The sequence below is a fragment of the Pelodiscus sinensis genome, chromosome 1 (assembly GCF_052426305.1).
Source record: "Pelodiscus sinensis isolate ZL-2025 chromosome 1, ASM5242630v1, whole genome shotgun sequence".
Classification (NCBI taxonomy): Eukaryota; Metazoa; Chordata; order Testudines; family Trionychidae; genus Pelodiscus; species Pelodiscus sinensis.
In genome coordinates this window covers 202255117-202282422 of record NC_143052.1, presented here as the reverse complement: position 1 = coordinate 202282422, position 27306 = coordinate 202255117, and the positions used below count along the sequence as shown (strand labels likewise).

General features: G+C 44.6%; 1 protein-coding gene across 1 annotated transcript in view; it reads right to left on the bottom strand.

Moving 5' to 3' along the window:
• The window catches only part of CFAP47 (cilia and flagella associated protein 47), a 651639-nt gene that overhangs the window by 562600 nt on the left and 61733 nt on the right, over positions 1 to 27306 (bottom strand). The window contains exons 16-21 of the mRNA XM_075913261.2: positions 22921 to 23051; positions 20274 to 20396; positions 18812 to 18943; positions 12456 to 12533; positions 11564 to 11708; positions 1059 to 1153 (exon numbers count right to left, since the gene is read on the bottom strand). Coding sequence (XP_075769376.2) covers positions 1059 to 1153; positions 11564 to 11708; positions 12456 to 12533; positions 18812 to 18943; positions 20274 to 20396; positions 22921 to 23051 — 704 coding nt within the window. The remainder of the gene's footprint in view (positions 1 to 1058; positions 1154 to 11563; positions 11709 to 12455; positions 12534 to 18811; positions 18944 to 20273; positions 20397 to 22920; positions 23052 to 27306) is intronic.

The following is a 27306-nucleotide window of genomic DNA, read 5'->3' as shown; positions in this document are numbered from 1 at the left end:
ATGTAGAGGCCCAGGCAGTGCCAACTCATAGTCCTGAGTCATCTGAAATGCCTTCAGGATTGAGGGAACTTGGATACTCATGGTGGACAGCGGGGAAAAAGGAGAGCTGTCCTGTTCCACCTGGACTGGTGTCTTGTCAGGTTCATATTCTCCCGTGTGCTGCCTTGTGTACTTTGTCTTCAATTTACAAGGAAAGGTGTCCTTGCCCACTTTTTTGGACCTCTTGGATGGAACCACTGAAGATGCCTGGTGCTAGATTGACAGGGCCGGGGGAGTATTCTGCACCAAGGCACTGGTGCTCGCTGCCGAGCCGAGCACTGGTCTTGGGGAACAAGAGTGAACTCTATGAGTAGGGCCTTTAACAGGATGACCCTGCCTTTTATTGTCAAGGGACAAAAAGGTCTGCACATCTGACACTTCTCGAAGATGTGGGCTTCTCAGAAGTAGTGAAAGCAAACAACATGAGGGTTGCTAACTGGCATAGGCCTGACGCAGTTAAAGCATACTTTAAAAGCCAGGGGAGTGAGGCATGCCTCTTCCCAGAGCTAAGTCCCTAGTGGGGTCTAACTGCTGGAATACAACTTATTTACCACTGTTGGAGGGGAGCCACATCTGCTCTGATTTAAACAGCACTGATGTCACACTCCCTTTTTTTCCCCCTTCAAGCATCTGAAAAAGTGAGCTGTCTTTCATGAATGTTTATGCCTAATAAATTTGTTAATACTGCGGGACTGTACAAATGTGCACCATCAGCAGAAACCAAAAACCCAAAATATGTACAAAGGGCTTGAAGCAATAAATTTAAACTTATTATATGACTCTGAAGGACAAAGTAAAAAGTAACAGTTATATAGGACTTCAGAATTTATTTCCTTAAGAACAAGATTATTTTTTCAAGACTCTTCCAAGGCCATTATTATTTAAATATTTGCTGGTTTTAACTACTAAGTACTCTTTTTACCCAAAATATGCAGGATGTCTATTTTCTCAGATCTTAGAAAATGTATTAAATGCATCATTTAAAGTTATTATCATTACTGCTGTTCTATAAAACTTACTTCTGTTGGCGTGAAATACAATGAACATTGCAATGTCGACTTCCCTTCTAACTCCACAGAATATAAATATGGCCTCCAAGGATAATAATCAACCACTGTGAGACAAAATACAGAGATAATTAAGTGTTACAATAGTATATGTCAAACATTTGTAAAAGCAACTATACTACAAAATGATTTCCAATATAGGGCGGATATAATTTTCTTGGTGATGTATTATGGCTCAATTCACTATTTCTTAGTGGTAAGATACAATCTAACCCTGAGAAGTGCTGGTCATCAACAGCTTCCATTTACATCATCAGGATCGGGTGTGCTAGTACCTCTGAGAATCATGTCTTTTATCTTCAATTTTCATTTTAAAAAGATTGCTCCAGGAAAAAATACTTACTAAAATAATGAACCTACAAGAATATTTATGTTCATTCTGTGCTACTGAAGATAACACAACAGAGTCTTACCTTAGCTCAAAGGGTTTCTAAACTACACTCTGAATTAATGGTACGAGAGTCAATGCATGACATATCCCATTCACATGCCGGTTGTTTACACGTGAATCTCTAGAACTTCCACCATTGAGGCTACATCTAGACTACAGGCTTCTTTCGGAAGAAACTTTTTCAGAAGAGATCTTCTGAAAAAACTTCTTTTGAAAGAGAGCGTCCACACAGCAAAAGTGCATCAAAAAAGCAATCTGCTTTTTTGAAAGATAGTGTCCACATTTATTGGACACTATCTCGCATTTAAGTTGTGATTACTATGGACAGAGTGGCCACTAGGGGACGTGTGCTTTTTCCTGGAGGCCTCTTCTTTCAAACAAACAAACAAAAAACACACTTCTTTCCTATCCACACACATGTTTTTCCAAAAGAGCTCTTCTGGAAAAAGGCTTCTTCCTCTTCTTCCTCGTAGAAAGAGGTTTACAGCTGTCAGGAAACCCCCTGCATTCTTTTGACTTTCTGTCAAAAGAATGCAATTGCAGTGTGGATATAAGGGTAGTTTTCCCAGAAAAAATGGCTGTTTTGATGGAAAAACTCTGCAATGTAGACATACTCTGAGTTCCTGGATTGCAGAAGAAGGAAGAGTTCCCCAACAAGCCTATTAAAATTTATATGTAAAAATGAAAAAAAAATGAAAAAAATAGATATCCTGCTGCTGTTGTGATTGGGCTATTATCACTGGTGTTTCTAACTCTTTTTTTCATTGTCATAATGTTAACCAATTGCTTTTTTTTTCCCCCAGAAGGATTCTGAGGCCAGATCCACATTAAAAAGTTAGATCGATCCAGCTATGTCACTAAAGGGCATGAAAAATCCAACCTCTGAGCTACATAGTTAAGCCAGCCTAACTCCCAGTAGGCCAACATAAGGATTCTACAGTCAACCTAAGCTACCACCTCTACCTGAGGTGGACTAACTACAGTGACGGAAGAACCCCTCCAGTTGCTATAGTGAGTATCTATACTCAGGAGCGGCTCGAGGAGAGCTGCCAGCAACTGGCGCCCTAGGAGGAATGCGCAATCGGCGACCCTGCCTCCATAGCCCTCAATGGCATGACATCATCATTGGGCGCCGTGTTTAACGCGGCGCCCTAAGCAACTGCAGAGGTTGCCTACATCCATGGGCTGCCCCTGCCTATACTGAGGATATGTCTACATAAACTAAAGCATAAATCCAGGCTCAAGCCTAATTCCTCCTCCCCCACCATGCAACTACACTGCAATTGCATTTACCCATGCCCAGACCTAGGGTCCCATGACACCACAGGGCTAGGGGTCCAACATCAATTCAAGATGAGATCCAAGATCCAAGAGCTATTATTTTGCAGTGTAGATACAGCCCCATTTGACTCGGTGTCATTCAGAACTATCCCATAATTTCATGGGACAAATTCCTAAACCCTCTCTAACCCAACAATCTGCAATCCACTCTATTAAAAATGGAAGACACATACTCTTTTCAAAGGGCAGCAGCACAGTACAGCCATGAAAATCCATGGATATCCACTTTATACCCATGGATATTTACATCCACAGACCATTTTTCAGATTGTGGACCAGATACAGATATAAATTTTCTACCTGTGTAGGTCTCTAAATATAGGATCTCAAAGTTAGGGAAGCAGCTATCTGCAGTTCAGTCTATGAAGCTGCCTTCCCCTCTCTGGATCCTACATTAAATCCCTCATGTTGATTTATTGTGCAGAAACAGCTGCCTCTCTCTCCAACAGACATGATACTGCAATAAGCCAGGATAATTTTCCTAAATTGTGTGGCAGCTTAAAATGCTGTGAAAGCAGCATGGGGGGTTTTGCTCCCTGTCCTGATCTTTTACCACCACTTATTCTGTATATTTCCTGAGCCTCTGTATAGAATCTTAAAGTCAGGTAATCAGCCACATAGGTTATGAGCTGCAAACAGCTGCTTCTCCATCTCTGAAATCCTACTTCCAGAGGCTTCTTTCTTTCCTGCCTGGGGACAACACTTCTCCTCTCCTCTCTTCCCCTACTATTTCCCTCTTTTCCTCCTGTACTTTCAGGTATGTTGTTGTAAGGAACAGTGAAGTACAGTCATGGTGTCACTTCCCCCCTTTATATCTTCTTCCAACATGCTGGAAAGCTCTTTTGCTGTGACTTGGGTCAAAAAATTCCCATTGTGAAATGCTATCTCTGAAATGTTTCTATTGTACATAGTTCCTGAGATAATCCTTGTGCTTGTGTGCATTTCCTCCATAAGCCATCAACATTGTTTGGCCTTTTATTATTGTACCTGAAAAGTGGCATGTGGATGTACTCAACCTCACAACATGTTTCAGTACAATATACCTAGCAAACTTCATAGCACATACAATCCGAGGCACTAATGTTTAACAGAACAAGACTTTTAGAATGATACCTCATAAGTGTAACAGACTCCAAACCAGAAGCCTCCAAACCAGAAGAGAAACAGGTATAGCTTTCTCTTCCCTGAATGAATTCCTAGAGACTGCTGCCACAAAATGAAGGCAGGTGGACACCTGAGGCTAGTTAATGGCTTGCCGGAAGAAGTAAGCTAATTAAACACCTACAGCCAATTAAAGCTGGTGGGGCTGCTTTAAAAGGTTCTCCCCCTGCCCCCCCCCCCAAGATAAGGAGAGGAGAAAGACAAGGAGTGATGGACCAGAAGGAGGATGTGCATGTACACTCACACTCACTCGCAGGTACCGGGGGAGGCACTGGGAGGAGTTGTTTGGGTAAGTGGCCCAGGGAAGAAGCTGCCAGATTAGAAGTAAAAACAAACTTCCTCAGCACCAACACAGAGACTGCTCTGAGAAGGGAGTCCAGAACTATAGAGTGGCTTTCACTTTTGCCTGTGATGAGTATGGTTTAGCAAGCTGTGCACCCTGCCTCCTGTAAAGAGAAAGAGGCTGTGTGAAGGGCCACAGCCAGGGTGTTGGCTTCAGGCACAAAGTGTTACACAGTGCATCCTCCAAGAGAGCCTTCGCTGTCTTTAGTCACACAATTAAGGATAACTATACTTCATATAAGCCAGAAATTGCCTGGTTTAATGTTTTTTACCCAGCAACATTTCAGAGAAAGTCAGCTGTCCCAAAGGTGACATATAACAACACAATTCAGGGCAGGTAGATATCTCTGCAGTACTAAACTTATATTGAAAAAGGTGTCAAGGCTTAGCTCTGGCATAAAGTAAGCACTGGCTGGGAAGCCTGGAAAGCCCTCTTATGCCCCTAACTCCTGCACTCACTCCTTACCCTTAGCCCTTGGACCCCACCGCCTGTGCCAATATGGGGAAACTAACCTGAAGTCAGAGAATACCTGTCGTTGTTGTTCCTCTCCCCACCTCATATATTCTTAGGTTGGCACAGAAAGTGACTTGCCAAGCCAAGATGTGTGGGGACTCAGACCCAGCAAAAATTAAGCGCTGTAGCCCTGTGATTGTATTCTTCTTACATGCTTCCAAGGGAGAACAGACTCCCAGTCCCTTGCATTAGCTGGACTATTGAGAGTATCATCAGCTTCAGTCACCTCTTTATCAGCAACTCACACTGGGCAATGCAGATAATCTCTTAACCTTGTTTGGGGAGCTTTTTGATCAACTTCAAAACCCAAGCAATCTCCCAGAGGAATTAATACTCATGATTTTTCCCCTCTGACTGGTAAAACATTTCACCACATGCATCAAACAGTTATATTGACCGAGACCTTAGCAGGGTTTTAAATCAATGGAACAGTACAGACTGCAACAAAAAGTGCTGAGCAGGAAGCCTGGAGACTGACAGTTACAGGACAAAGAGGCAAATACTTCCTCCTCAGCCCCTGACATTCTAGCAGTTGGGAGAAGACTGCAAATGCTGAGCAATAAAGTCAGATGGAAATACACTGCTAATTTCCTCAACACACAAACCGCCACTGGGATAAACAACCATAAGCCAAAGAGCTGGTGGTTAGTGCAAAGAAAAGCGAAGTTACTCACCTTAGTGCAGTAACTGTCGTTCTTCGAGATGTGTGTCCCCGTGGGTGCTCCACTGTAGGTGCTGGGCTTACCCTGACGCCGCAGAATGGAGACTTTTTTTCAGTAGCAGCACCCGGCCGGACCGCGCATGCACAGTGGCATCTCACGGTGTTCGCACCACTTTGAATGCATGCGCGGTCTGGCCCTCGCCAGTTCCTCGAGGCCACCTTGGAATCTGAAAGGCATAAAGGAAAAATGGACTCCAAAGCGGGGAGGAGGGTGGGAAGTGAAGCACCCATGGGGACACACATCTTGACGAATGACAGTTACTGCACCGAGGTGAGTAACTTCGCTTTCTTCTTCGAGTGATGTCCCCGTGGGTGCTCCACTGTGGGGTACATCTAGACTACATAGCTCCGTCGACAGAGCCATGTAAAGTAGTTTACTCAGCATAGTCAATGAAGCGGGGATTTAAATAATCCCCACTTCATTAAATAAAAATGGCCGCCGCTCTTTGCCGACAATCAGCTGATCCAGCACAGCGCGGCACTCTAGACGCGGCACGGTCGACAAAAGAAGCCTTTGTCAACCACTCCAGTAAAGGCTCCTTGAAACAAGGTTTACTGGAGCAATCAACAAAGGCTTCCTTTGTCAACCGCGCTGCATTTAGACTGCCGCGCTGTGCCAGATCAGCCGATTGTTGGCACAGTGCAGCGACCATTTTTATTTAGTGAAGCAGGGATTATTTAAATCCCCGCTTCTTTGACTATGCTGAGTAAACTATTTTACATGGCTCCATCAATGGAGCCATGTAGTCTAGACATACGTTAGGTGACTAAACAGCAGTATTCCATCGAGCAGGTAGGAGGGGAAAATGGAGTCCCTATTTATCTGCTGAAGAGAGCACTGCTGATGCCTCCGTAGTATCTGAGTGCCTCTCCTGGTGTATGGCATAATGTTTTATAAAGGTGTCATGAGAGGACCAGGTTGTGGCTCTGCATATGTCCTTCAAGGGGACACCCTTGAGAAAGGCCGTTGAAGTTGCCACTGCCCTTGTAGAATGGGCTCGAGGCTGTATCAGGAGCGGAATATGCCTTCAGGCATAGGCCTCGGTTATACAGCTGGTTATGAGTTTGGAAATTCGCTAGGAGGATATTGGATGTCCCTTTGAGCTCCCAACCAGGGACACAATCAATCGGTCAGTTTTTCTGAAAGATTTTGTGCGATCCACGTAAAAGGCCAAAGTTCTCCGAAAGTCAAGCATATGTAAAGCCGCTTCTCGTGGGGCAGTATGCGGTTTCGGGTGAAAAGATGGGAGGACAACTGGTTCATTCACATGAAAACTTGATGATACCTTCAGGATAAAGGCTGGGTGAAGTCTTAAGACTATACTGTCCTTATTGAAAATGGTATACAGAGGTGTTGCCATAAGAGATGCAAATTCCCCAACTCTGAGTGCCGACATAATTGCAAGAAGAAAGACCAACTTCATGGTCAATGTTTGAAGCGGTATAGTAGCGAGTGGTTCAAAAGGTGGAGCAGCTAAAGCCTCAAATACGATGTCTAAGCTCCATGGGGGGGAGTAGGCTTGCAGGGAGGGCTTAAGTTCAGAAGACCTTTAATGAATCTTTTCGTGGTTGGATGGGCAAAGAGGGAGGAACCATCAATGGGCTATCTGAAGGCCGAGATTGCCGCTAGGTGGACCCTGAAGAATGCCAGTGACAACCCTGTGTGTTTTAGGTGGAGTAAATAATTGAGAACCACATGCAGAGGGGTCGATTTCGGGAGTTCGTGGTGTGTGGAGCACCAGGAGATGAATCGGCACCATTTTGACAGGTAAGTGTTTCTGGTTGTTTGTCACGGCTTCATCTGGTGAGGAAGATTGATCGGTAGGAAACAACTCTGGTGGGTGATCCTCCGTGGCAGGGTGGGTGCCCTCTGGCTCTAATGGCAGTTGAGGTTGGGACGTTGGTTGTCCCATTGGGGTAGGAGGGGCCGGAGCCGGTGAGTGCCTAGAAGACAGGCAGTCACAACATGATCTACCATGCAATCTCAATCTATAGTGGTATGAGAACCTACTACGTGAATCACGGTACCGGTCATCGCGTCGATAAAGGCTGTCCAGTGGTGAGCACCTGTGGGTATATTCCCAGTGATGAATATGAGGAGAACGTGGAGATCGGAAACGGGTGTATGAGCGTCTGGAGGAAGCTGGAAAAGTCGAAAATTGCTGGTACTGATGATGTTGATGGTCCCTGTAGGATGCCAGAAAGGGAGATGGTAGACACTGGTGTGGAGAATATGGTGACCGGTGCCAGTGATCACGGTATGGTCTTGGGGATCGCGGTGCCAGTGGAGATGGTGACGGTGAGAATATTATTGATGGGGAACGGCTTTGGTGGCGGGGAGTGCTCGGTGCCAAGGCACTAGCGCCGGTGCCACCGGAATGAGAAATCGGTGCTGGCAGTGCCTGCCGGTGCCGACAATGTTACTGTCGGTGCTAACGATGCACTCGATACCGAGATGTCCGTCAGTGCTGGAGGTTTGGTAGGGGGTGGAGCCAAAGCAACTCTCAGTGCTGCCGGCAGTGCCACTTGTGCCAGTTTCTTTGGCTTTGATACTGCGGGAGTTTTGAACACGGTTTCTCAGTGCCTGAAGTACCAGGCTTGTCTCCCTTGCTGACTCTGGAGTGCGGGATAGTAGGTAAAGATCTAGTCTCATTCCCTATCTCTTCTGGCCCTTGCGGTCAACTTCAAGCAATGTGGGCATTTTTGTGGAACATGGGCTTCTTTCAAACATCGGATACACAAGGAGTGCCCATTGGAGGCTGGCATTGCCTCGCGGAAAGTGTTGCATTTCTTAAATCCGGGTGACAACGGCATTTTCAATGTCAATGGGGTTTTTTTGTTTGTTTTTTAACTGAATAAGTATAACTAAACTGTACTATCAGAACTATGTACATTAAGGGAGACACCGTAAAAATGAAACAGGTATGGACAGGAGAAGGGAACAACTCTGAGGTATTAAATTTATTTATTTATTTATTTATGTTAACTAGGAGGATAGTGACGGGAAAAGGAAGAATTAGAGGAAAAATGAACTTATATACAACTTTAAGCGGGGATCTCACGCGAAGGAGAAAAAGATTGGAGAGATGCAATTCACTCCATCTGCAGCCTGAGGTGGTTGAGAGGAACTGGCGGGGTCGGACCGCGCATGCACTCAAAATGGCGCGAACACCGCAAGATGCCACCGTGCATGCACGGTCCAGCGGAGTACGACTACTGCAAAAAAGTCTTCATTCTGTGGCGCCGGGGCAAGCCCAACACCTACAGTGGAGCACCCCCGGGGACATCACTCGAAGAAGAACTGCAATTGCTGAGCTCTGAGTGATATGATTTTACAAATCATAAGCTAAATAGGCAGCAGGATTTAGTTCGGTTTTGATTTTGAGCAGTATTGACTTGAAGGGTTTATTATACTTTTCTCTCTATTTATATAAAAAAGTTTTTCTTGATGGATAACAAAATGACATCATCACATTCTCTCACACTCTGTCAAGAAAGCCCCACCTTCTGAACCAAATATGATTCTTTTGCAGCTTCAACTCAGACTCCCCTCGCTGCCCCCACAGCAGGGAGTCCCTGTTGGCCCTCCAGCCCTGCAGCACCTCCCACAAGGTTGGAGTGCCAGCACTGGATTCCTGCAGAAGGGGATGAGGAAGCCCCAAGGGCTCCCACTGGATCTGGCTTGTGGGGAAGAAGCGGAGCCAGAAATGGTTTCACATGCTGCCGCTTTCCTTCCCCCTCCCCAACTGGAGGAACAGCAGCGCAGAGACGTGCTTCCTGGAGGCTTTTCCCACTGCTTCAGAATCTGGACAATAGGAGCAGCAGGAGGCGATGCCTGGGGCACCGTGTTGGGAGCCACATGAAAGCAAGTAAGTGGTCCCCCTCCCCTCATGCCCAGACCCCGATCCTCAGCCCACTCACTCAATGCTGTGCCTAGACACTGTACTCCCAGCCCCCGCACTCATACCCCCCTAAGCTGAGACCCTGCACCCCCACCCCCTCACACAGCCTATCCAAGACTCCACACCCCCAAATGGCTCACTCATACCCCCCAAGCCAACACCCTACACCTCCACCACCCTCACACACACCCTCCAACAAGACCCCACACTTCCAGCCCCTCCTGCACCCTCCCTCCTGACCAGACACCCTGCCCCCAGCCTATCCACCCCCAGTCTGCTCCTCCATCCTCCCTTGCTCCTACACCCTTCCCTCTGGCCAGACTCCATACCCCAATCCTGCTCCTGGACTCTCCCTCCTGCCCAGCCACCTTGCTCCCAGCCTTCCCCTGCACCCTCCATCCTCGCCAGAAGCTGCACCCTCACCCTCTCCTGCACCCCACCTCCTGCCAAGATCCTGCACCCCCATCCCTATCCCACTCGTTGGCAGCCATGACCTGCGCACTTAATCTCTCATTTTTGGCCCCACCCCCAAGTCTAGCGAGGGACGCAAAATCTACTAACCCTGGAACCCCAGAAGAATTCATCTCACCTGAGGCCTTGAAACTTAGTCCTCCCTGCCCCTCCTCACACCATGAGGCAGGAGCACAAGGGGAGTGAGGTGTTTCAGTTGGGGGCCACATCAGTGGAAGTTGGGGTTTTTGGAAGGTTGGAGGGAGTTGGCAAGTGTAGCGAGCAGGGGGTGCAGTCCCCTAGTAATGTAGAAGGCTATTTGTTCTGATGCAAGTTATACAAGATGGATGCTTAAAATAATAATAGAGATTCAACCTGTACTACATTTCAGACTTCCCTCGTCTGGCAACATCTGTGGTCTGGTTTCCCTGTGGGTTGGAGCACTCACAGGGAAAAGTTGGGCCCCATACTCAGCAACTCTTCCCCTGCCCTTCCAGAGCTTCCAGAGTGCCACAAACAGTTAATTTGCAGCATTCAAGCTCAGGAAGAGAGGGGGGAGAAGTGGAGATGGGTGGAACATTTGGTGGAAGAGAAAGGGTGGCTGTGGACAATAGTGGCAGCAGAGGGGCCGGCATTAACTTCTCTGATCCAGTAAATTCTCTAGAGCCCCTCACCTCTTGCATTCATCAGAAGCAGCAGGGGAAGCAGAGCAGTGCGGCCCCAGCTCACTCTGCTCTCCCAGCATGTTGCTCGGGGTGTGTCTAGACTACAGTACTGTCGACAAAACTAAACCTGCATCTACATTGCCACTGAGTTCTGTTGACATAACGTTGACAGAACTCAGCAGTTTTGTCGATGGCTGTAAACCTCATTCTACGAGGAATAATGCCTTTTGTCGACAGAGTTCTGTCAACAGAAGGCGCTATTGCATCTACACTGTCCTTTGTGTCCACACTGTCATGTCGACAAAGCGGCTTGCTTTGTCGACAGTACTGAATGTAGTCTAGACGCTCTTTGTCGGCAGAAGCTTTGTCGACAGTATCTGTCGACAAAAGCCTGTAGTTTGGCCTTCCCCCTGGAGGAGGGATGGAACCATAACCCACACTCACCAGTGAGAAACAGAGCAACACAGCCAGGGGGAGTAGAGTGAGCTGAGACTACACTGTTCCACTTCACCCACCGCTCCCAGTGAATGTGGGGTCCAGACCCCTACTGCAGGCCCCAGGGTCCCCCCAGTTCCTCTAGATGCCCAGGGACTCCAGCTCCACCAGCTGCTGGGCAGCCCCTTGCCCTTCCCATCCACAGAATTGGAGGTATTGGCACACTTGTGACCGACCCCCGCCCCCCCACGTCACCCCTGCTCCAAAGCATTTCTATCGTTTCTGTAGAAGATACTCTTATATTGAATATAAAAAGTAGTCCAGGCAAGGTAAAATTCATGTCATTTTACAAAAATAGATCATGGACTAATTTATATTAAAAGCTAAGAAATAGGAACTACTTTACATTATCCTTTTAAACTTTCTATACAACATTGAATAAGTAAGATTATACAAGAAAAACTTCCGCTTAGATTTCTTTTACTATTATCTATTTTTCTATTAATTACAATTCTGAGATAACAAAAGAAAGTACCCGACTGGTCTTGGAAGGTCAATGTAAAGTCTTTGTACTTGGATAAATCAAACTCCACCTTGGCACGTGCTACTCCTTTGTTCTGAAGCAAAAAGGGAATTCCTTGGGTGGAACCAGCATAAACACCATTGAATTTAAAGGATTCCTGTTGAGTTTAAGAAAAAACTAACAATGTAAGAGCATGGTAAGGTTATATGTTTACTTCGTGAGTACTTTGAAATACTGCATTCAGAGATCCATAAGTTATCCTACGATAAATTGGCATCTCAGCCAGTGTTCCCTGTAAGCTGACTGTTAAAGCAGCTGCCCAGGAGAGATTCAAATGCTTCCGAGCTGATTAGCAGAGCATTCATAACCTCTCATGGCTGGCAACATGTGTTTCTACTGGTGGTGCACGTTTACATATGCCTTGGTGCACATGTACATATGCCTTAGTGCACATAACAAAATTTATCTCGCACACTGATGCAAAAATAGAGAAAACATTGGCCTCAATTTACCAACTGACTATCCAATTCCAGGCATGTCTACACTAGGAAATAATTTCAAAATAAGTAAAATTGAAATAATAACTCACAAAACAGCATGTCCCCAGTACAGGAGAGCATCGAAACAGATCAGAATTATTTTGAAATAGCGCATCCACACTGACTGGAGCCTACCTCAGATTTAGAGCCCCCAGAAGCACTCTGGGGAGGGTACCAGGAAAGTGGATAGTTCCTGTGGCTGGTTGGACAGGCAAGCTGTGATGTGTGCTTTCAGGGGCTCCTCCCTACGGCCCGTCTCACACACCAATCCTACATTGCCTCCCCCCTCATGAGACACCAAACTGAACAATACAAATCTTACCTAGAACTAATAATTACTGTAATAAAAGACACCAAATACTTACTACATTAATGCCTATTTCAGGGGCCTCTACAGATCCACCAATCCTAAGTTCCAATACTTTTCCATGGCGGATTGCTACCTAGTTGAAAGAAAAGTAAAATTACTGACATTGTAATTATTACACTATTTTTCCATCACAACTGTTCCATTATATTATGTACTGTATAGTAAATTATAACTTTAAATAAAGATAGCTTTAAATAATAGACAACAAAAAGACACAGCCATGGAATTCTACTACATAAGTTCTTGGAAAAAGAATTTCCCCCATTATAATATTTTCATGGAAAATAATTTTAGAATGAAATCTAAACATGCTGAATTTGTTTCTATAATATACACATATGATTGCATAGTTTCTATAATATACACATATGATTGCATAGTATTCTTAAGATGTTGGTTCAATACAAACTTGCCTGTGCCTTTACCGAATTTAAGAAATACTAACAATTTTTTTAAAACACACAATGCTTAAAGAACACACACAAGTTTATACTTTCAGTAGATTATTTAATTATATTAAATGTTAATGCTATAGGAGAGTCCTAAGAAAAGTTCATTTTAATAGTGACAGGCTCCCTAAATGTCAAATAAAGATAGCCCCTAAGTGTGTTTTATACAGGCTTTGAAATGCAACTTTGACAAATGTCTACCTCCATTTTAACTTTCTAAACTCATGGGCTGTGTCTACACTGGCAAGTTATTCCGGAAAATCAGCCGCTTTTCCGGAAAAACTTGCCAACTGTCTACACTGGCCGCTTGAATTTCCGGAAAAGCACTGACGATCTAATGTAAAATCATCAGTGCTTTCCGGAAAAACTGTGCTGCTCCCGTTCAGGCAAAAGTCTTTTTCCGGAAAACTGTTCCGGAAAAGGGCCAGTGTAGACAGCACAGTAGTGTTTTCCGCAAAAAAGCCCCGATCGCGAAAATGACGATCGGGGCTATTTTGAGGAAAAGCGTGTCTAGATTGGCCACGGACGCTTTTCCGGAAAAAGTGCTTTTTCGGAAAAGCGTCCTGCCAATCTAGACGCGCTTTTCCGAAAATGCTTTTAACAGAAAACTTTTCTGTTAAAAGCATTTCCAGAAAATCATGCCAGTGTAGACGTAGCCATGCTGTGTGCATTGTTTTTAAAGATGTAGATAAATACTGGTTATTATGCTTTTATATAAAATACATAATAGAAGTTAAGTGTATGTTGTAAATGTACTGCAAATGGCATATCTTGAACCACTGGGCTAGAATACCAGCAAGATTGTCCAAACAAAGTCCAAAGCACATCCCTCTAGTATGAGGGAGAATTTAGAAGAGATTAATTTTATGTCAAGCAACAGTTTTTATAATGCTATTTAGGATGCTTTATGTTCTCAAAAGCCAAGAACGTGGCTCTTCACCCATCCCCTTTCAAAGAAAATGCCTAAGTTTTAAAACCCTCACAAAAATTACAGAAATATTAAAATATGTTATTTTAGAGGTAAAGTCTTCATTCCTTAGATGTAAAGGAGAACATTTATGGTTGAGAAATTATATGTACAAGGCTTTTCTAACTTCTAAATTCACATGGCTGCTTAAAGATGAAAACCCTTTGTTCTTTAAATGCTTCAATAAATGTATTTTGTGATATTAATTTGCATCTACATTCATAGTTCATAATTTCCTAATGTCATTTTCATGAGAATGGGAGATGTTTTATGTTCAAATAGAGCAAAGTCATTTGATACGTGTATCTAGTTACTAATAAAATATAACACAAGTATATAAAATGTTAATAGCGAAATTAGTTGCTGAAGCATAGACAGATAGCTTACTTACTATACCCAGAAAGACACGAGTTTCCTCTCTAGAGCCTGCCAAGAAGAGACAATACTTTCTTGGATGGCTATTTAAAGTAACTGTCTTTAAGCAGTGAGATGAAAAAGACTGTTTTGAGTGCTGAAAGATTATACACATCATAAGGCTTTTTAGATTAATTTAAAACAAAATTTCAACTCCCATGAAACCTGGAAGGCAGTGAAGGAAAATCTCTGAAAATTGACTAAGTAAAAAATAATTGAAACAGTAAGGAATGTCTACACAACAGCCCTAAGTCATCCTATGTTAGGTTGACTTGTAGACACTGCAATAATTACTGTGGTGACTGACATCCACACTACCTGCCTACTGTTGTTGGTACACATCCTCGCCAGAAGCGTTTCCTGCAACTAAGGACGGGCAATGTGGACGGCTGAAAATCAGGGCTCTCTGATTCATGGAGCTCCCCATCAAAGCCCTGCTGCCCACTTCCAGACTCTCAGTTCCATGCTCCCAGCAGGAGGCAGCCAATCGGGTTTCTTGGCTCCTTTATCAGGTAGCCAACAGACAGCAGCCCAGCTGGGAATGGAAAGCTGGGAAAAGACAGGTTCTAGCTGCTTGGCTTTCATGTCAATTTCATGATTCCAGGATATTAATATCCTGTACGGATAGTCAGATCCTGCCATACATGAGAGAGAAAATTGTGTATACTCCGAAAAGAAACAAACTCAACTGGATAAACAGAGACAATTAGTGGGATTTAATTTCAGATTTAAGATTGTTTATATTTATAAATTGCCTATCTCAAGACAATTCCTTGAATACAGACCATGCTTGGTCCTAGCATAAGGATAGGGGACTGGACTTGATGACAGTGAGCAATAAGAATAATTAAAGGTCAAGAGAATATGAGCTATGAGGGAAGACCAAAGAATTGGGCTTGTTTAGATTAGAAAAGAGAAGACTGAGGGGGGACATGATAGTGGTTTTCAAGAACCTAAGAGAGTGTTACAAGCAGGAGAGAGAAAAACTGTTCTCCTTGGCCTCGGAGGATAGGACAAGAAGCAATGGGCTTAAACTGCAACAAGGGAGGTTTAGGTTGGACATTAGGGAAAACTTCCTACCCATCAGGGTAGTTAAACACTGGAATAAATTGTGTAAGGAAGTCGTGGAATCTCTATCACTGGAGATATTTAAGAGCACGTTAGACATCTATCAGGGATGGTCTAGATAATGCTTGATCCTGCCATGAGGGCAGGGGACTGGACTTGATGACCTCTTGAGGACCCTTCCAGTTCTAGTATTCTATGAATGCCTTCTTTTAAGTACTGGATTTAAAAACTGTTTGGATTCATATGACTTACTTAAGATTACTCTTTGCTCATTTATAAACTGTTTAGGTTATCCATGATATAACAACCCTTAAATTAAATTATTCTGCTCATATATACCGTATTTTCCGGCATATAAGGCGACTGGGCGTATAAGACGACCCCCTAATTTTTTAGTTAAAAGATAGGTTTTCGTCTTATACTCCAGCGCCCCTCCGCCTCCCCGGCTTTGCTACCAGTGTCCCTGGTCTGCTGGAGACGGACCCCAGCAGACCAGAGGCACCGGGAGCAAAGCCGCAGCAGCAGCGGGGTCCCGCGCTTCTGAGGCTTTGCCAGAGCAAAGTCTCAGAAGCGCGGCACCCCGCCGCCGCTTCGGCTTTGCTCCCGGTGCCTCTGGTCTGCTGGGGACCGTCTCCAGCAGACCAGGGACACCGGGAGCAAAGCCTCTGAGGACACACCGGGGCTGCCCCGCCGCCGGAGCCCCTCCGCGGCTTTGCAAAGCCTCGGGGGAAGCCTGGGATGCCCCGCCGCCGGCTTCCCCCGAGGCTTTGCAAAGCCGCAAAGCTGTATACCCGGCATATAAGACGACCCCCGATTTTTGGGGGATGTTTTTAACATCAAAAGTCGTCTTATACGCCGGAAAATACGGTAAGCTGTTTTATTTACTTATGATACTTTCAGTGTAATTTTTGGAGTGATGTACATCCACCAAAATGTAATCTCTGTTAAAAGTTATCCACAGAAAAACAAAGAGGAAAGACTGTAACTAACAAACCACTTGGGAAGGAATAATCTGTTTCACACATAGGCTACGTCTACACTGGCCCCTTTTCCGGAAGGGGCATGTTAATTTCAGCTATCATAGTAGGGAAATCCGCGGGGGATTTAAATATCCCCCGCGGCATTTAAATAAAAATGTCCGCCGCTTTTTTCCGGCTTTTAGAAAAGCCGGAAAAGAGCGTCTATACTGGCCCCGATCCTCCGGAAAAAGCGCCCTTTTCCGGAGGCTCTTATTCCTACTTTGAAGCTCTTATTCCTACTAAAAGCCGGAAAAAAGCGGCGGACATTTTTATTTAAATGCCGCGGGGGATATTTAAATCCCCCGCGGATTTCCCTACTACGATAGCTGAAATTAACATGCCCCTTCCGGAAAAGGGGCCAGTGTAGACGAGCCCATTCAGAATGGGAAGGAGAGTAATAGAGATGTAGCCATGTTAGTCTGGTCTTACTAAAACAAAAGACAGGACTATGCAGCACTTTAAAGACTAACAAGATGGTTTATTAGGTGATGAGCTTTCGTGGGCCAGACCCACTTCCTCAGATCAAATTGTGGAAGAAAATTGGAATGACCATATATACCAAAGGGATACAATCAAAAAAAGTGAACACATAAAATTGACAAATCAGATTTTAGAACGGGGGGGGGGGGAGAAGAGGGAGGAGGTTAGTGTCTATGAGATAATGATATTAGGGGTGATGATGACAAAGATAGCTTCCCCAATTATCACCCCTAATATCATTATCTCATAGACACTAACCTCCCTCCCTCCCCCCCCCCCCCCCCCCCCCCCCGTTCTAAAATCTGATTTGTCAATTTTATGTGTTCACTTTTTTTGATTGTATTCCTTTGGTATATATAGTCATGCCAATTTTCTTCCACAATTTGATCTGAGGAAGTGGGTCTGGCCCACGACAGCTAATAAACCATTCTGTTAAGTCTTTAAAGTGCTGCATAGTCCTGTCTTTTGCTTCAGAATGAGAAGGGACTGTCTAGGAAAGAGTACTACAGAAACAAATCTAGGGGATCTAGAGGTCTTAGTGGACCACAAGCTAAATATGAGTCAACAATGTGATACTGTTGCAAAAAAAGCAAACATGATTCTGGGATGCATTAACAGGAGTGTTGGGAGCAAGACACGAGAAGTCAGTCTTCCGCTCTACTATGTGCTGATTAGGCCTCAATTGGAGTAGTGTGTCCAGTTCTGGGCACCACATTTCAAGAAACATGTGGAGACACTGGAGAAGTTCCAGAGAAAAACAATAAGAATGATTAAAGGTCTAGAGAACATGAGCTATGAGGCAAGACTGAAAGAATTAGTTTTCTCCTTTCCAAACTAAACAAGCCCAAGATGGGACATGATAGCAGTTTTCAAGTATATAAAAAGGTGTCAAAAGGAAGATGGAGAAAATTGTTCTCCTTGGTCTCGGAGGATAGGACAAGAAGCAATGGGCTTAAACTGCAGCAAGGGAGGCTTAGGCTGGACATTAGGGAAAATTTCCTAACTAGAATAAATGCCTAGGGAGGTTGTGGAATCTCCCACTCTGGAGATATTTAAGAGCAAGTTAGATAGACATATATCAGGGATGGTCTGTACGGTGCTTGGTCCTGTCGTGAGGGCAGGGGATTGGACTCAACAATGTCTCAAAGTCCCTTCCAGTTCTAGTGTTCTATGATTCTAATACAGAATATACACTTTAGTAAATCATGTTTCTGTGATTATCCCTAAACAATGATTACCTATTTTTGATCTTTTTCTTTCTTTACTAATATTGCTATAATTATTATATGAATACATTTTAATGGTCTTTAATCACAGCATCCTATACAGAATGAAGAGAGATCCATGTTATTAGAAGAATGAAAGTCACACCCCAGAATTGGGCTTAAGAAAGTCAGTTATTAAGATTTAGTCTACCATTTCTGTATTTGCTAAACAATAAATTCTAATAGTTTTTTCAAACAAATGACATGGCATAAAATAACCTAAAATATGCATTTGGAAAGATAAATTCATGCTCCTTACTCTCACACTCACACCCATAGAGTAAATCAATCACATTTGACACTTTTAAATCTTTCCTATAATTGTCATTTCTTTCAATCCTTGGAAAAGACCTATTTACATAGTAGATGGTTTATCTTTGATAAAACATTTGATTCTATTCCAACAAAACTTTAAAAAAGGGACACTCTTCACATCCATATGTATTCATAACAAAATCATCACCTCAAATACAATATACTTTTTGAATATAAATAAGAGAGCAGTTAAAATTGATTTTAAAGAAAAATATAAAAACAGATATTCCTTTTGATAAACTGCAGTACCAGTAATGAACATTTTTAGAAAAAATATATAGCTGGATTGAATTAATGGAGAGCGAGATGTATAGATAGACATACACATACTTTTAGTGAGATAATACTCAAATGTTCAGAATTTTTTAAAATACCTCCACTCTGGTATCAAATTTCATTACTGCATTGGGAATGAAGTAGATTTTGAGATCAGTGTGGCCTCCAACAGGTACTACCCCCTGAGAAGGAGTAATAGTCATTCCAAGCAGGGGGTTCGAATCAAGAACCTTCAAATACAAATAATCATTATAAAATATTAATAATGCTGTAAATGTATGCTTTTACAAAATTTGGGAAAAATATTTCTGATACAGAACCATTTACAATCTAGTTAATGTAACCATCCTACTCTATGAGTTTAACCTGGTCCTAAAAGTTTAGGACAAACTTTTTAATTAAGCTCCTAAATCTATACCCAGGAACCCACATAAATGATCTGATTTTCAGAAGTATTGAAAATCTGCAAACCCAGCTTTGAAAACTTGGTCCTTGGAATTTTTTTTTTTCCTTACAAGCACTCCTGAACACCAGAAAATTATGACTTACTACAACTAAAAAAAAAATCTCATGATAAATACAAGCTGAGTTAAAATTATTTGTGAGTTATTCACGGTAGAAATGTTAATAAGACTCCTATCCAGTCATGTCTGCTTAACTTCTCAGAGGCCATGTAAGTTTAAACTGTTTTCTTATTTTTAATAAGCACAGTGTTGCAATAAGTGTATTATCTCACACTCAGTGTGGTCAGGAGGGCCTGAGCTAATACAGGTAGAACTACTACAGGATGGACCTCCCTGGTCCAGCACCTTCAGTACCTGACAGGTCCCGGATGAGGGATTTTGCCTGACCAGGAGAAGTCATATCTGACTCTCCTGCTACCGACTTTGCGCAGGCCTTGGACCAGCCTCCTGGCTAGCTCCCCCTTGCTGCTAGCCTTGCTGTACTGCCATTCCCCCCACCTCCTTCCCTGCTAAGCCGGGCAGCACAGCTTCAGCCCAGCTCCCTGTGTGCTGGACTCCTGGCCCCTCCAGGAAGCCCTGCTACGACATGCTGAGCTCCTGGTCCCACCAGGCAGCCTTGCTGTGGCGCACTGGGTTCCTGGTCCTGCCGGGCAGCCCCACTTGAGGCATGCTGGGCTCCTGGCCCTCCCAGGCAAGCCTTCTGAGTTGTGCCTGGCTGCCCAGATGTGATATGTAGGACAGCCCAGCTGTGGGAAGCCCAGCTGCCAAGCCTCCACCCGGACTCTCTGGTCCTGGGACATCTGTGGTCCTGCTGGAGGACGGATGTTGCCGGACCAGGGAGTCTCAGATTACAGAGTTTCAACCCACAATGAAAGCAAGCTAAAAATAGAGTACAAGACAAACTAGCCACATACTCCCATGAGTCCTAAAGAGGAGAGGATTCTAATAAGTATAACTATATTTTGTACAATACAAATTAAAGCAACCAAAAGGAAAATAAATTAATTAGTATACCAGAAAGAACATGAATTCTAGTAAGATATGAAAAGCTGTCCAAAACAAGAAAAAAAATGTACAGCTATGTAATTCAGTTCACCTGGAAGTATGCATGATTATGTCCTGTGTTTTGAAGAATGGCAATCTTGCAAGTAGTTAAACCTAGAGGAGCACAACGGAAAGATATCCTTTGTTCCATAAACTGAACACTGGTTGGTCCAACCTAACAAGAAAGAAAGAAAGAAAGCAAACATATCTCTGAGTGTAAATAAATAATTCAACATATCTTAATTTTCTTTTGATTTTACAATAAGACAACTGTGAAGAGACATAAATTAAACACTGAAGAAGAACGTAAAAAGGTAACAAAATTTTTCTATTTTTTTGCCAAACCACAAAGATCAAAACAATACAACATGTTTTATTTTCCTTTGAAAATTAATACTTTTCCTGTATTTTACTGTACTTCAGTTAAAGTTTCACATGGCTATCAAATTCAGGTATGAAGTTTTTGCAAAAGTTGATATTTTGGGGGATTTTTTTAAAGCGGTGTAGAGATAATTATGTGAACCAAAATAAATTATGCCCCTATTTACATGCTAAATTGTTTTTGGTGGCTTGACCAAAGCAGTATAGCATATGCATTCCTTCTCCTCACTTTGTCTGATATGCAGGATCTAATCACAGTCCTCAATACCATCTACCACTCCCCCTCTGTTTCTGTAGATTGATCTCTGATCTGACAGACATCTGTATATTTATGATGCCTCCTCATCTGAAGTGGAGGGCATCCTCCCATTTTTCAAGGTCTTAAAGCCCAAGTTCCAGCCTGAATCCAAGCATCTACACAGCAACGAAACAGCCCCACAGCCTGAGCCCTGCAAGTCCAATTGGCTGGCGTGAGCAACTGTAGGGGTGTGTCTAGACTACATGCCTCCGTCGACGGAGGCATGTAGATGAGCCAGATCGGCAGAGGGAAATGAAGCCGCGATTAAAATAATCGCGGCTTCATTTAAATTTAAATGGCTGCCCCGCTCTGCCGATCAGCTGTTTGTCGGCAGATCGGGGCAGTCTGGACGCGCCACGCTGACAAAGAAGCCTTTCTTGATCGGCACAGGTAAACCTGGTTTCACGAGGCATACCTGTGCTGATCAAGAAAGGCTTCTTTGTCGGCGCAACGCATCCAGACTGCCCCGATCTGCCGACAAACAGCTGATCGGCAGAGCGGGGCAGCCATTTAAATTTAAATGAAGCCGCGATTATTTTAATCGCGGCTTCATTTCCCTCTGCCGATCTGGCTAACCTACATGCCTCCGTCGACGGAGGCATGTAGTTTAGACGTACCCTAGGTGTCAGCTATTGTATACACATAGAAGAAATTAGCAAGAGTGGGATTACAATTGTTTTTCTAGATCTCAGTATGCTACAGCACAGACCATGTTCTAACTAGCTGTACCAATTCATCTTCCCCAACCAGACCTGCTGACAAGAATTCCAGGCCCTGGCACAAGTGCTTCTTATACTCCTCCCTTGGAGGGAGCTACAAACCACCTCCCTCCCTGCCCAGAGAAGCCCCAAGCACCACCCCTCAATTAGAAGACCCTCTGGTCGGTCACTGCACCAATCCCCTCCCACCTGCCTGGAGATGCCTCTCCCACCCCCCTTCCACTTTCTGCCCCTCTAGTGATACTGCGCCCCCTATCTTCTTTCCCCCCGCCATCCCTATCTCCTCCTGCCTGCACTCGTCTGCTCTTTTGCCTTCCCAGGTTTTTCCACCCTCTTCACCTCTAGTTACCAGCATTCCCCTGCCTGGCTCTCCCCTCTACTCCCAGAGCTCGGCTCCCTCCCTCTCTTCCCAGCCTGGCTCGCCCCTCCCAACACATTCTGCCCCCCTCTCCCTGCCCTGCTGCTCTGCAGATGGGCAGCAGGAGTTCAAAGCAGCCAGGAGTTCCTGCCCCTCCTGCATTGCTGATGCCGCTCTGCTGATCTGAGCTCTGGGCTTCAAGCAGCAGAAACCTCTGGGTCTCCCTCCTACCCTGCTGCTCCATGGATCCAAACAACAGGGCTCCCCACAGCTGCCACACTGCTACAGCAGCGCTATTTAAAACGACCGGGTCAGGGCTGCCATAGTTCCACTGGGACCCTGTGCAATTGCCCCCTTTACCCTCCTGTCAACCTGGCTCTAACTGTAGTGAGAATAAGACGTTCCAAGCTCAGAAAAAAATAAGTCTTTGGAAAATGTAATGGGAGGCTCTGTCTTGTTTGCTATCACACTTAGGAGAATCAGTCTAGTGTTCTACTGGTGAAAGCAACATGAAATAACTCTAAACATTCTTCCACCAGCACAGATTTCATCTGAGTTACACTTTTCATAGACCCTTCAATGATCCAGGAAGAAAAGACTTTCCCTTCTAGAGCAGCCACCAGTCCTCACTCAGCAAAGATTACTAGCAGTTCTATAAACCTCCCAGATACACAAACCAATCAATTTAAATACAACACACCTTCACTTTCCTTTCCTTTCCTTTCCTACAGCCATATTTCCAGAAAAATTGTGAACTGTGATTAGGTTTCACAACCAGAGAGGAGAAGGAATCATGGTCTGCGCTATGAGCCACAGAATTTCTACTATTTTGATCAATGTACAAGACATAGAACATGAGAGGTTAAAATAAATTTAAAACAAGGAAATTTTGATTGAAAATTTTCAAAATGTGCCCAACCATACCATTTGGGTTAAGCATTACCTTTGCAACGCATTTTAGCTTTATTGTGTTTCCCTCACGTACACACAGGTTGAATTCTCCTGTTTCTGAGGAGCAGAAATTTGGGTGCCAAACCACTTCACACTCCAGGTCTGAGTATGCTTCTACAATACCTAGATAAATGTTCATAAACATGTAAATATTTACAATTTCTTTAAAATATTGAGTTTACTCTGACCGACCGACTGGCTGCTATTCTTGCCTACATGTCTCTAGCTTCCACCCAGGACACATCACATGATCAGTTGTCTACAGTCAAACCCTAAGATACAATCAGCTCTGCTCCAATCCCACAGACAGAGACAAACACCTACAAGATCTTTATCAGGCATTCTTAAAATGTAAATACCCACTTGGGGAAGTGAGGAAACACTGACAGAGCTAGACAAGTATCAAGAATTACCTCCTTCAAGACAGGCCCAACAAGAAAAACAACAGAATATCACTGGTCGTCCCCTACAGTACTCAGCTTAAACCCCTCCATCATTGACAATTTACAACCTATCTTGGAAAATGATCCCTCATTCTCACAGACCTCGGGAGACAGGCCAATCCTCACCTATCGACAACCCCCCAACCTGAACAAAATTCTTACTAGCAACCACACACCATATCTCATGTACACTCGCCCAAGAACCTGACCCTGCAACAAACCCCGTTGCCAACTCTAGCCACATATCTATGCAAGTGACACCATCACAGGACCTAACCACATAACCCACAATTTCAGGGGCTCATACAACTGCATGTCCTATAATATGATATATGCCATCAAGTGCCAACAATGTCCCAGGCCATGTATATTAGCTGTTTCAGACAGTATCTGAGACAAAGGACAAATGGACACACATCAGACATAAAAAATGTTAACACACATAAACCTGTAGGGGAATATTTTAACCTCGCTGGCCATTCTATAATGGGTTTAAAAATAGCCATTTTTCTACAAAGGAATTTCACCACCCAATTACAGAGAGAATCTGCTGAACTGGCATTTATTTGCATGTTTGACAATGTCTCTCTGGGCCTGAATAAAGATATTAATTAGTTAATGCAGTACAAAGGACCAACCCAGCAGCACCCAAGCTGCTCTGCCCCAGGCGTCCTGATTCAGCCGCTGCTGAAACTGACCAGCAGTGGCTGAATCAGGACGCCTGGGGCAGAGCAGCTGGGGTGCTGCCGGGTTGGTCCAGTAGCGCCCAGAGCGGGCGCTACAGGACCAACCAGAAGCGCCCCAGCTGCTGTACCACAGGCGTCTGGAGCAAAGCCGCGGAACACGGGGGCAGCGGGACAGCCCAGACGTGCCGTGGCTGTCCTGCTGCCCTCGGACTCCGCAGCTTTGCTCTGCTTTGCTCCCCGTCCCCCTGGTCTGCAGACCAGAAGGACGGGGAGCAAAGCGGCTGAACACACGGGCAGCGGACAGCCCAGACGTGTCCTCCCGCGTGCTCCGCCACTTTGCTTCCTCTCCCTGGTCTGCTGGAGACCAGGAAGAGGAAGGGCCCCGTTCGTAACTGCGGATCCGACGTAAGTCGGATCCCCGTAACTCGGGGACTGCCTGTATATCTTGAATTCTGTATTTCCACTCCAACTCATCTGACCAAATGGGTTTTAGCCATGAAAGCTCATGATGCTATACCTTTGTTAGTCTCTAAGGTGCCACGGGACTACTCATTGTATGTGACTGGTTCACATTACTATAGACATCTGGCCTGATTTACCAGAGCAATATACTTAGTCTAAATTAAACCTTGCTTCAAAGTTCTCATAACAACTGCATAGCCCAGTTTATCAATATACTTCAGCAAAATGTATCCACAATATACCAATCTTTATGCATGTGAATCACACTAATGCTATTTTAAAAGACTGATTTAAAAAAATAAATGAAATAGATTTATTTGAGTGTATAAATTTATCCACAAAATATTATTTTTATTTAGAATTATTTTTCTAATTACCAAATTTATATCCATGGATATATGTTTTGTGTCCATGCAAGGCTCTACCCAGAGCTTTAGAGTTCTAACTAAGGCTTAAATAATACAGAAATGAGTGCAAGTACAGGAATATCTAGATTGGTTGATAATAACCGAGTATTAATTAATAAGAAAACAACATTCCAACATTCTCAGAACTCATTCATGCCTTAAATTAAAAAATCTCTTTGCCTTACTTCCCGGATGCTGAGGCATTCCAAATTCAGTCAAGACAAACTGTGTTTAAAACAAAGCTATACCAAACTAGCTAATTTGATTGTCAGCCAAAGGTATTTAACACACCTAACTCCCCTGGATTTATATGGGAAATCAATGGGAATCAGATGCATAACGGGGCCTCAGTGGATCTGAAGTAAGTGTAAATTGAATCTTTTTCTTATTCAATTCCAATGGTGTTTTAAAGAGAACTCTGCCTTTGGAAGCTTCATCTTTCAAATTAGATGTAAAATGAAGGTCCTGAGCTCATGTAGTATCATTGATTATTTATCCAATGGCAATTTATACAAGAGTAAGGGTGTGCTAACTTTCATGTTTTGATCAGATTTTAATTTTGTGGTATTATATTCTATTTACCTAAACTCCTTAGCAGTTTTGATGTGTATGACTTTCTTTATTACTTCCTAACCTTATGGTTGCAAGGTATTATGTATTGTTAAATAGCTGCCTCTTCTATTCTAACAGTCGGCCACTTAAACGCTTGAGCTCCGAATATAGCTATTGCAGAGGCATAGCGAAGGAGATGCGGGTGGGGGGCAATTGCCCCCAGGCGCCACGCTAGGGGGGCGCCGGGCCAGGGTGAGAGTGAGCGCACACTGCACAGGCTCTCCTGGCGTGGGTGGCGAGTTCTATGGCTGCCCCCACCCCCTGGCCTCGGGAAGTCCCTGCCGTGCGCAGCATTCAATCGGCTCCCCCTTGCCCGAGCACGCTGCGCACAACAGGGATAGGCCAGGGCTATAGAACTCGCCACCCGTGCCAGTGTTCAGTCAGCTCCCCCTTGCCTGCACACATTGCGCAGCGTTTCAGGTGACTGGGGATACGCCTGGGCGTGACCTGACATGATGGCCCAGGACTTTAAAAGTGTGCGGTGCCGCACGGTGCCTGCCTAGCTTCCAGTTCGGAGTCCAGGGACTTTTGGGGCCTGAGCGCAGACTCCGGCTCCACAAGTGGAAGTCAGAAGGTATGGCAGGGCAGGGGGAAAACTAGGGGGAAAGAGTGGGAGAGGAAGGGGTTTGTGTGGAGGGGGGAGGGAAGTGGAGGAGCTTGTGCAGAGGTGGAGGGGAGAGGGAATATACAAATGCCAGGGGGCCAAGTGCAGACAATGAGGAAAAGGGCAGAAGAGAAGATGTCAGTGCAGGGGGGACAGGGTGATGCTGGGAGAGGAGAGGGGAAGGGCATTGGGGGTAGAGGGGGAAGGGTTGGTACTGGGAGAAGGCTTGAAAGGAGGGGTAGGCATGAGAAAGGTGGGGATGGAGCAAGTCATGTTTGAGGGCACAGAAGCATGAGGGGAATGGGGGCAGAGAGTGGTGAGGGGTGGACATCAGGGAAAAAGAGGGCAAAGGGGGCAGGGGCAGTGAGGGAAGGGGGAGGAACCAGGAGGATGCAGGGCTAAGGGAAGGTGCAGGTGCCAGGTGATTCTGGGGGTAAAACAGAAGGGCAGACAACTGCAGGGGACGGACCAGCACCAGAGGAGAGAGGCAGGGCAAGTATGTAGAGGGAGGTGTTAGAAGAGGGGATGAGGAGGGGTAGTTCACCTGATCAGGGTGGGGCTACTGGAGGAGCGGGCACAGGAGGGAGAGAAGGGCTGGTGGAGTGGGACAGGTCACAGGAGGACTGAGGGCAGTGAGAAGGGCAGGAGTCAGTACTGCAGAAGAGGATGAGGAGTTAGGGGGCAGCAGGCACCAGGGGAGATGATGGAGCAAGGAGAGAAGACATGGCAGCAGAGAGAAAAGGGAAAGGTTTATGAAATATTTATTAATAACTTGTTATGCTGCTCATGGCCAGTTTGTTTGCGCCCCACGGGGCAGTTTGGGTTTATGTGGGGATCAACATGTGGCTGGCGAGTGGGAGCCAAAACAAAAAAGTAGTCAGTATAATGATCTTCTGTTGATATGCGTTTTAGTAGTTAATTTCTTGGACTGTCATTGCTCATGAAAAGTGCTGTCAAATGGGTAGAAATCGGGTAAATATTGCATTTTATTAATATCAGCAGAGCTGACTTAAATGGGATCTGTGTGTTGTGTAATCTTGCCTTAATCTTTGTATTCATGCCTGTCAGTGTGAGAGAAGCTATTTGTATATATTTGCTTGCATATGCAACCACACTTAAGTTGAGGCCCTCAGCATATTCTGTAAGTACCAGTGTGGCCCCTGG